The following is an 11,432-nucleotide window of genomic DNA, read 5'->3' on the forward strand; positions in this document are numbered from 1 at the left end:
ACCAGCTGAACTTTCGGCAAGAAATGAGCTAGTACTTACTCAGAATTATGACCATGCTGCACTAACCCATTATCTTTCTGTAAGTACTGACATGTCTTCAGACGTTTACAGACACTTGACATAATTCACAGGCATACAGTAAGTTAATACTTTTTCATACTTTTCAAGCACAAGTCTCTTCTTTGTCTGACTATTGTAACTGTGCTTTCTGTGTCTACTCTTTCGTTACCTTTCAAAGCAGTTCCTTTTGAGCAGATTCCCCTGTATGGTGTAAGGATGATCTCATTCTTGATTGTTACGGACGGTGATATCCTGTTACCTTTAACCAGAGTAGCTGGGCATTCCAAAAGGGTAATGGAAAATTCGTTGCAGAAGCAGTCAGAACTTAAGCCTCGAGTGAACATACACTAATAGACAAATATTATATCACCCAGAAAGGGTGCCCAAAGTGCGTCTACACGAATAGAGTTTTCAGAACAGCGTGCCAACGTTATGTACTGGACTACTGCAGAGGTATGGCACACATCAAACAATTTTCGACGCTCAGCTAGTACAGAGTTCTCAGATGAAACGTACATGAAAGTACATCTGGATATGCTGTCATCGAGAGCTCTCTAACCTCCTCTCCCGACTGTACTGGTGACATATTGTGTCATTGCGTCAGCTTCCGTTTTCCAGCAGCCACGAGTTCCTCGGTCGCTAACAGGCACATGACAATGATCACTTTGGCGTCGAATGACAAAACATAATTTTTTCGCACTAGTTGCTTTTTCATCTGTCTTACCGTGATGGACGCACAAGATGTAGGACGCCGTTATAGTGACAGCAGGTTGGCGCAGTGTATTACTGACTAGCACAGCGGTAAAACGAAAGGCATGATGGTTTTCGGATGCCGCTGAATAGTGCACGTGACCCAAGTAGTATGTATTAAGTTAATACGATCAGACATTGCTTCTTCGAGGGCTTTTTATAGCTCTGGGTTCTGCGTTCTCATGATAAATTTCCGTGTCCAATTTTATAAGCAGACACCCAATTTCGACGAGTGTGCAAGCCTCCATTCAGGAACTGTAGGTAACAGTGTATTCCTCGCCGACATGCTCGCGTTCCATGTGTTCTGTGTTGTCGGTCATGGTTCTCACACAGTTGTAGGTGGTGTTCTGGTACACCGATGAAATACTCTTCAGGTGTTACACTGTTGCTCCTTTAGCATGTGCTCCCAGAAAATTTGTATGCAGGTGCGTGATAGGCACCTATGCTTCTGTCAGTGACGCAAAGCACTTGGAATTTTCTGTGTGTGTGGAAGGTGAGGTACAATTGAAGGGAAAATAAATTACTTGCTAGTTGTTTCTAAATTAAATTCTGTAGCTATTACTGTATGTGTTATCCATTGGTTGTGAGAATGAGAAATAAGAACTCTAGCCGCAGAGGTCAAATGCAACAATACTTTTTGTCAAGTTCCGCTTAGAGGACATAATTATATCTTTGTATGGCAGAATTGTGGTAGTGGGCAATTTTAAGAGGGTAGAAACTCTAATTATTGGAATGTCAAACGAATGCGGTTACGGTCTGGATGCTACGTGTGGGACCGAACCGCTCCTACCCCGCCCACCATGAGTCGGCTCGGTGACGTACCCGCTCCACGTCTGACGTCTGCACTCTGGACATGCGACCAGGACCGGTCTTACGAGGCTGATGCATCGCTTCGGCTCACCTAGACTCGCTGCACTGCACAAATCCACTGCCTCTCTCTCTCTCTCTCTCTCTTACTTTTTTTTCTTTTGTACTCTCTCTGCATTTCTTTATCAATTTAATTACTTTATTTTAAGTTTACGTAATGTTTTCAAGAGAGCTTATATTCCACAGCTAAATTCATGCAGCACGTGGAAAATTATTTGACATTTCAGTACAAACCTGGGACTCCAAGAAGTTTTATTCTGCGTGCCATTAATAGGGAACTACAGACACATTCAATAAATACTATCCCTGAAGTATAGGATATGACGGTCCTTACAAAGAAAACATACGAATAAAATTGTATATTTACAGCTCTAACTTTGTTTGTTTGCTGGAGAAGAAACTTCATATTTACTGTTGATCACCAGTAGATCACTAACTCGTTCTGAGTTTAACTGACGATGGCGATTTTTTAATAACATTTCAGCGTTACTAAAGCACCGTTCGCTAGATGCACTTGTTGCTAGCATGCATAAAATAAGTCTTGTGACTGGAGTCATGCCTGGTAGATCCTTTTCACTTCTTCTTTCATCTGCTGCGGAGGACTCATTTTCTTCCAGTCAATGAAAAACATCTCTCTTTCTGGCTTGCGGTGACACTGCAAGTGATGAAAACTCTATTTAATGAACAAGAGAGAGAGAGAGAGAGAGAGAGAGAGAGAGAGAGAGAGAGAGAGAGAAGTAATATAGAACTGATGTTGAAATCATGAAAGCCTGCTTGGAATAAAAATCGATGTAATATTACATGATTTATAACACTTCTATTTCGCTGTAAGCCACTATGCGCTAAGTATACAAAAACAATAACATTAATGTCAGCATCTTGTACTTGAACAGCTTGCACACATTTGTTGCACACTGATAGGAATTTCGTGTTTTTTGTTCATATGAAATATACTGAGATCGCGGAAAATCAGTCAGACGAATGTAGCAATTTTTTATTCGGAGGTAATTACAACCTACAGATGCAGAAAATTCCGCGCTCGATTTGTAATTCCTGTAAATCGTCATAAGAAACACATATCTGCCAGTATACATTACTTACTCTTGTGAATTACAAGTCTATCCTTTCCTCGTATCATAATCGCATAGTATCTGTAAGTACAGTAATTAAAGTGACCTCAAAATCATTCTCTTTGACACTGCAATATATGTTGATCTTTATGAAACCAAAAAGTAGCTAACGCGATTGTAGGTACTTTTTCTCCTTCTAATTTATCTGTCCACTTTCTAAATAATTTTGGTAAATTTACAATTCTCCTGCAAGTTCAAAGTCGTATCTCTGTAAACTATAAGCGTAATACATTTCCTTCCGTAAAGCGGCAACTTCATTATACCGAGTAAGGAATCCAGCTTAGTGTACCAGCTGATACAGCGTGTGCTGACCTCTGGGTTCTAAGACGTTTCCAAACATTAGCAGAGCCACTTAACTTCACATAACGAACGATCGTACAGTATTTATTGTTGCCATTATGTTCCCCCTGAGGTCCAGCCGCCTTGCCACAGTTCGCGCGGCTCCCTCCGGTCGGAGGTTAGAGTCCTGCCTTGGGTATGGGTGTGTGTGTTGTACTTAGCGTAAGGTAGTTTAATATGATTAAGTAGTGTGTAAGCCTAGAGACCGATGACCTCAGTAGTTTGGTTCCATAGAATTTACCACAAAATTTTCCAAAAATTTCTACGATGTTCGCAGAATGATTTAACAAGAAACTACCAGCTAAGTGGCTAAGTGGTATTAGAGAAGGAGCAGCATTAGGAATCCTGTTGTAATTTTCCTAAGCTTTCGATTTATTGGCACCATGGTCGGATACAAAACAAAATTATGCAGCATTTCCACCGAAATGTTCCAATCAGTTGTCTCCTCTTCTATATCCTTCATAAAATACACATCAAAATTAGTTTTGCATCACCCCGGTTCCTACAACTCCTGAAGATAGACATTAACTGTGGATATTTTATGGCAGACACATTCCCTTTGACTGTTCCTCCCTAAACCCACCCAAAGATGTAAGCCGGCCAGGGTGGCCGTGCGGTTCTAGGCGCTTCAGTCTGGAACCGCGTGACCGCTACGGTCGCAGGTTCGAATCCTGCCTCGGGCATGGATGTGTGTGATGTCCTTAGGTTAGTTAGGTTTAAGTAGCTCTAAGTTCTAGGGGACTGATGACCTCAGATGTTAAGTCCCATAGTGCTCAGAGCCAACCAAAAGATGTAAACAACCATGTGTTAGCAGCGCCAATTGGACGGAGGTGGTCCGACAGCCCATCAGTTCCAGTCATTCCATCGGGAAGGAGGTACGCGGCTCGTTCTGTCCGTAGTTCAACCATGCCTAGACAGTCAATAGCGCAGTTCGATCGCGTCCGCGTTGTTACTTTGTGGCAGGAAGGGTCTCCATAAGGGAAGTGTCCAGGCGCCTCAGAGTGAACCAGAGTGATGTTGTTCGGAACCGAAATGATGCAACACTTTTTTTGATGTGTGTATTTACTCTCGTCAGATAACGTCCGCGACTTGAGTTGTAAATAATACACTACTCACAAGAGATCAATCTGTGTTAATATAGTGTGCTGTAAGTGTCAAATTCTATATTTTTTTTTGAACTGTAACGCTGACCTCTCGATAAAGTGCACCTGAATGAATTATATACTGACCCTAGTTCTTTGCAACTTTCACAAGAAAGCACAGCACACACTGGAACAAACTTTGCTTTTATAGTGCTTTTTAGTGCTGTCGTTATTCCTGAAGCAGCTGTGTCGATACAGGATTTCTTACAGCCGTGTTTCCTTAAATGAATCGCTCCCAACCGGAACCACGATAGTGCAGATCAGTGTATGCACTAAGGTACCCAAGTAGACCTTTTGTTTTTTTCTGAAACAAACTGAAATTTATTCTATACGGTTTCTAGAGTCTGTTGTTCCTTCGATGTGTACGAATTGGTTACAGTTTTACTACTTACTTCATTGGCTTCCTCATGCTGCATTATTACACGCACAAGGAAAATGAGCAGCATGTGTTGGGTGAATCGAGCACGAATGAAAACACATTTATCGTTTCCGAAGTCAAACATCACCTACGATTCGGGAATGGATGCTATGTTCGACCAGAACAGCTACTGCGGGTAGCGTTTACAGTTAGGCTGTGCTCCGCCCAAGCTGGATTTTGTGCTGGCTTGCTCGACCATGAAAAACTCTGATAACAAGCCCGAATTGAGTATTCAGTGGAACATTCCAGATGCATCTACCCTTATAAAAATGAAAGACATCCACTGTGTTTTCTGTTCCTATCATATAGTTAATCTCACGAGCTAATATATGGATTTCTAAATGGTTTTCACTAATAGATAAACAAATTAACAAGGAAGGAACGTGTATACAATTTATTGTTAATAGTAATGATGAGTGTATAATATATGTATTTTTATCTGTTCCATATTTAACTGGAGTTAGGAGTGACAGTTCTTGACAACGATGGGTTGATACGAGCAGGTCAGATAGCGAACGGACTGTATATGGCGGGAGAAGCAGTAAGCAGCAGCCACAATTCCAGAGAGCTGCGATCTTGATCGGAATCTATACATATTATAAATTAAAGTCCCCTGCTGCATTTTTCTAGTTGCATGTAAAGAATAATATCAAAAAGTACTGCAAGTATTTAAATACAGTTTCTGTTACTAGATAGACTGAATCATGAGGAAGGTTTGTGTGTATCACTACAAATTATGAACAAGTCATCTAGACGTAGACCATCATAACCGAGGATACTGGGAAAGATTCAGGTAGACAGAGTATAAGAAATGTCGGAAGAAAACGGAAGAGGTTGCAAAAAATACCTGAAGAGAATGGAGGCCGAGAGATTGGTAGTTGTAGTATTTACCTTTTTAGGTGGTGGTGCCCCACAGTCCTTATATACTTGAGAAACGTCATAGCACCACCTTGAGTTCCTGGTGAAATACTTCACTTACACAACCTCGAGCTACTGGTAACGTAACTTATTTATGCAACGAGCTTCAGTAGCCTGAGCATCTTCACTCTCATTTAGGTATCCGCAATATGTTGTTACGTGAAATATAAAATATAAAATAGTTATAGTTAGGTGTTATCACATCATGTTATAAATTACGTTGACAGTCTATAAGATCTTTGGTATGGAGTGTACAGTAATGTTAAGACCGTAATCGGCATTAATATTGGCGACGTAGTTTATATTACGGTATGATAATACTATATTATTCATGATTTATCACCTGACGATAACGATTTTGTATTTTACCTAACAAAACTCTGTGAATACTTTTATGAACCTGATGGTCAGCTGACTGAAACTCGATGCATAAATAAGTTATGTTACCAGCAGCTCAAGGCGGTAATATGACATTTTTCAGTTATGACAAACATTTCAAGTCAAGAACAGAGGGATATGCTGACAGGAAAAAGAAACATATGGACTGTAGCAGGCAATAAAGAGACAAATGCGAGAACTAAGGACGAAAAAGCAGAATAATAACCGGCAGTGATCTTACACAGTTTAGACATTCGGATACTTTCTCCACTTTGCAAACAATTTTATTTTTCTTACAGTCAGCGGCTCACATACAAAATGCGGGGAAAAAATTCATCACACTGTTTATGAAATGAACCACTGAAGCAAAAAGCCTGGATTAATTTTTTAGAATGTATGGTTTTAGAGATACCTTAGAAGCCAAAATGCTGCAAGCTTCAATTTGTTCGAGAGAAATCGGAGTTGGGAATGACGCTGGAGGGTATTTTGAGATTTTTTTCATTTGCTAGCCCACCATAGAGGCAGTGATGGAATAGTAAGGCTCGTGTGTTAAAACTGTTAAGTGTTTCATGGAAGTTAGCGTGAGCAAATATATTTCCGATAATTTCAATAGAAGCCAGTAAAACAGTAATACTATCACATTATTTACTTCTGGAACAGCAGTTAATTAGTTATATTTCTAAAACAAAGAGTATTTGTATGGGAATAAGATACAAAGCTCACATTCATGAGCTTCACTGCAAGCAACAATGTAAATGTCGATGATATTTTGAAATTCTCAGTTCTTATGCAGTAGTGTAAAGTGAATTACAGCTTCCACAATCGAAGTCACTAAACCACGTTATTTGATGCCTCTTGAGATGGAACTACCTCTTTCGAGTCATGATGGTGGAAAAATTGGCTCCTGTAAAGTAGGAGGGGTCGGGGAGGTAGTACTGTTCATGATTTGCACTTTGTGTACTCAAGTCCAGTATTAAACTCTAAATCTTTCCACAAAAATGGTTCAAATGGCTCTCAGCACTATGGGACTTAACAGCTGAGCTCATCAGTCCCCTAGACATAGAACTACTTAAACCTAACTAACCTAAGGACATCACACACATCCATGCCCGAGACAAGAATCGCACCTGCGACCGTAGCAGCAGCGCGATTACGGACTGAAGCGTCTAGAATAGCTCGGCCACAGCAGCCGGCAATCTTTCCACATTGCCCAACAAAAGGATTAGATAATAAACCAGTTGATTGTGCTCGGTTCATCAGTACAATACTGCACTAGCTATCATCCACGTCGCTTAGTCTTCTCACAGATATGATACAAAGTGCAAAGAAAAGATGTTGGTTTATTGACATTTTTTCCGGAATGCACAACAGTGTTATTATTCTAGCCCAGTGGCAAAAAAGGGCTTCCAAATTAGTATTTGAGTCTACGTTTGGAGCAGCTTTCAATCTCTTGTTCGAACTAATAGTATGGTGTTAGACTGAAGGAAAAGCATTTACTTTAACTCCTGAGACACACATTCCTATTCGACACACGTAGCTGTTAACAGAGTACTCAGTAACTTTTTGTACAAAAAGGTACCAGTATTAACACATTCAGACCTGAATGTTTTCTGGAGGAAGGAAAATTTTAATTTATGCCGTCATGCTCTGAGGTGATTTTTTTAAATGATTTTAGATGCAACATTTATACAAAAATGCGTAACCGTTTACAAAACATGCTGTTCACCCTTGATTTCATTTTATGGGCTAAAATAACTACTTACAAAATATTTTCTATTGCAATAAATAATAGAACGATCATTCAACGATCAACATGCAAAATAACAATATTCAGTTAGACGGTGAAATATAGCGAACCAAGCACATCCGTGTATTCTGGCGGTCACGAGCTGCTGCACACTGCTGCACTGACGTGCTGATATTGTCATAGTGATGCCCAACACTTGGAGCACTCGCACATGAAGAAAAGGTTGGATTCACAAATATGCACCTCATGTTTCCAATGGGAAAAATATTTACGTTGCAGCCAAGACGCAGTAAGTGTTAATGTATACAATTATAGCCAGAGGGCCTGAAAGCGTTCAAAGTGGACATGTATGAAGTTGTGGTACCAAGGGTAAATAAAAATTACTGGCTTGATCCTCTCTTTCGGAATGGTAATCCGGTAACACAAATATCGCGCTCCCGTGTTCGGTCCACGCCACATGAAAACAATTTATGGAGCAATAGAGAGCTAAGTATGGAGAATATGAAATGATTTCAAGGCATAGCGTTGGTAATCTAGTCCATTTTCTTCTAATTGAAATTAGTTTGTATTAGTAAGAATTTGCAGCCGGCATACAAAGATGAAGCGAATGGTTCCTGATTCTGGAAACCCCCAACTATGTCGAAGTATTGTAATAAATATGGTCTAAGGAAGTGTAGAGCTGTAATTATATTGATAACCATTACCAAGCAGTCCCAGACGATAGTTTATGCTGACCACTATTACATCGTTGTCCACAAAGTAGTTCGGTTTCGCGGATTCGCCACTACCTTCTGTGAAACATCCACCATGAATCCACACCATAACAGCCTTCTTTGTTGCATTCTGCGATGGTGTCTGCGAACGGATACACAATAATGACAGTATAGAACATAAATGCAAGAATACACACGATAGCTATAGCATTCAGATTATTTATTTAGAATTTACCATGAATCTGGGACTATTCTTTTATGTGTTATCATATTATACATACTCCAGGGCCATATACGTTCAGATAGAGGCAGTCTTCGTCGCCAGATGGTAAACCACTTTTGCGCTGCGGACAATGAGACGCCATACTGAGGGCATCCCGGACCTCAGACCACGCAGCTTTCTTCACGGGCGGCTATAATAAGTTACATCAATTTATATAACTTACTAGATTTGTTAAAATATGTAGAATTTCGTTTCTGGGCAGTGCAGCAAATAGTTCATATAATGAAATGAGATATTGAGTAACAACAATTAAAAGCGGTAACTGCATGCTTCGCCGAGTGTTGCGAACAGTCGACCGTTCACGTAATGATCTTTTCGTTACCCAACGTAATTCACTGGCATTGCTTTCAAAAAGCACCTCTCAAGAAGTGGAAAGGCAGTTGTTCATCATGACGCCACAGTATTTCACGCAATATCTGAAATTTTATATAATCCACTGTTTCCTTAAAATTTACCTACATCGTAAATCGTGCACACATTAAAATTTTCTCCGTACATACATGGTAGTAAGAACATACTCTTTCTCTACGAAATTAAAGGTGAAGCGCATTTTGGATAGTTCGAGATAAACATTGTGTCATCCACAATCTCCATATTGTCCCTATATATGTATTACTGCACGTCAGTGACATTTCAGTTACGTAGCTTATTGCTGTTGCTACGAAGTTATCTTACGTCTGTACTGGGAATATCCTGCCTCTTGTAGGTAGTAAAAGGATCGAGTACCGTCAGCATGGAAGTGAATATTAGAGGAAATGTGTTATGAGAGAACAGTTAATTATGAATGTTGGTGCATTATTCGTTAATACCTGCCGAGAGGTATAATGGCTGAAACGTTTATGTACTGCAGTCGGTCGTGTGGTGCAGTCCGAGAGGGCGGCAGCTTGGAAACATATGAAAGCGCTCAATTTGCCCCAGAGAAATTCGTTCCAAGTTACTGTCAGCGAAATTTGGCCTCTGCCCAGAAACCCACAGTAACATCTCCAAAGCGCTGGAGATAATGAACAACGAAATTGCACTTTTAGTAATTATTGATCATTTAACTTCCCTACAGCTTTCAGAAACCAAGCTCTCTTCATCGTCTTGCAAGTCCTACGTCCCACCTATTCCCTAGCAAATAAGCAAATAACCTTTCTTCTACCAGATCGAAGGAACGAAGATTAGCGTTTAATGCCCCGTCGAAGACCACGTCATTAGACATAGGGAACAAGGTTGGATTAAAGGAAGATAGAAAGGGAAGACGGCGGTATATTTCTCAAGGGAACCACTCTAGCATTTACTTTAACTGATTTAGAGAGACCTCGCGTATTCAAAATGTAGCAGGTTGTACGAGAATTTAAACCGCAGTTCTAGTAATCACGTTGCTTATAGGAAAAAAACTAGAGAGATGGAGTAACTTGCCTGAAATCGGAGATCTCCAACAGGTGGTTCTGCATATGGAATACCTAGAAACCTGAACATAGGATTTCCAGTGTATGTTTCTAACAGCTCACCCCTCAACGGGCCTTCTTGTGTCTCCACTGTTACATGTTCTCTGGCCTGTAACAAAATAGAAGAAAAACGAGAAATAGATGGAAACATATAGCGAAACGAAAGAAAACAGAGAAGTGAAAAACTATTTTAAGCATTGGAGAGACCAGCTTGTAATATTCTCAACAATGACTACAATACAAAGCAAAGATTCAATAAAATTCAATAACATAAATGTAACGTGTCATGTATTGACGGATATTTTTGCACAGAAGTTAGAAAAAAAGGGGCACATAAGATTTCCTCTGGAACTATTTTGGTCTGAAATAAATGCAATTTGTCTAACTAGGGTGTCTGGAAATTAACTACGTATAACAAAATGACTATAGAACTTTTGATATAGATGGAATCATGATGAAAACAGTGTGTACATATAAATCATGAAACAAGGCTTGGATTTCAGCAATCACAGTGTGGACAAGCGTCACGTAACTCCACTGTCATATTGCTATATTGGCATCGATGCAGCTGTAAACAACCGGCTGACTGGACAGACCTGCGCTCCACATTCGGAATTTGTTCCCTCTTCCTTGCTCTCTCACCAGTTGGCGAGCGCTTGTTTTTACATTTTCTGCAATACAGACGGTTGCCGGCGAGAGAAACTACACATAGCAACTGAAAAGATGAACGATAGCCTTACTGTTCTACAACGAGCACAGACGGTTGCACGTTATTAAGTGTGTAATTCCTTCGTCCTGGTGGCGATATGGTGACTCACTGTAGATGAGATTAAAGTCACAATTTGTCCAGAGACAGTACAGAATTGTCACTGGCTCGGCAAAAGAAGCAATAAAAACAATTCGTCAGTCCACGTCTCGATCTGATTATAAAGTGGCGCCTGTGCAGAAAATATTCGTACGCAGCCGTTCGAAATCATCACGGCAGGCAACACATCAAAGCGAACTCACGAGGTAGGTGCTGTGTCACATTCTGGATAAAGAACTGAAATACCGAACGTGGCAACCTCATATTATACAACAGATGACTCCAGAAGACGGTGATAGCAGAATGGAGTAAGGGGAATCGACGCTGGGGCGGCACGAAGATCGTCCCCAATTCTTTAATTATACCCTCTGCACCGACGAGACCTTATTCTATGTGGGAGATTGTGCCAATCGACTCATTTGCGAAAGACGATCCTGGAGTTACCATCGACA

General features: G+C 40.4%; 1 protein-coding gene across 1 annotated transcript in view; it reads right to left on the bottom strand.

Moving 5' to 3' along the window:
• Positions 1 to 8,865, bottom strand: part of LOC126336160 (bile salt-activated lipase-like) — a 42,803-nt gene extending 33,938 nt beyond the window's left edge. The window contains exons 1-2 of the mRNA XM_049999652.1: positions 8,744 to 8,865; positions 8,454 to 8,604 (exon numbers count right to left, since the gene is read on the bottom strand). Coding sequence (XP_049855609.1) covers positions 8,454 to 8,604; positions 8,744 to 8,827 — 235 coding nt within the window. The 5' untranslated portion in view covers positions 8,828 to 8,865. The remainder of the gene's footprint in view (positions 1 to 8,453; positions 8,605 to 8,743) is intronic.
• Positions 8,866 to 11,432: the final 2,567 nt, after the last annotated feature.

The sequence above is a fragment of the Schistocerca gregaria genome, chromosome 2, assembly GCF_023897955.1.
Source record: "Schistocerca gregaria isolate iqSchGreg1 chromosome 2, iqSchGreg1.2, whole genome shotgun sequence".
NCBI classification, from domain to species: domain Eukaryota; kingdom Metazoa; phylum Arthropoda; class Insecta; order Orthoptera; family Acrididae; genus Schistocerca; species Schistocerca gregaria.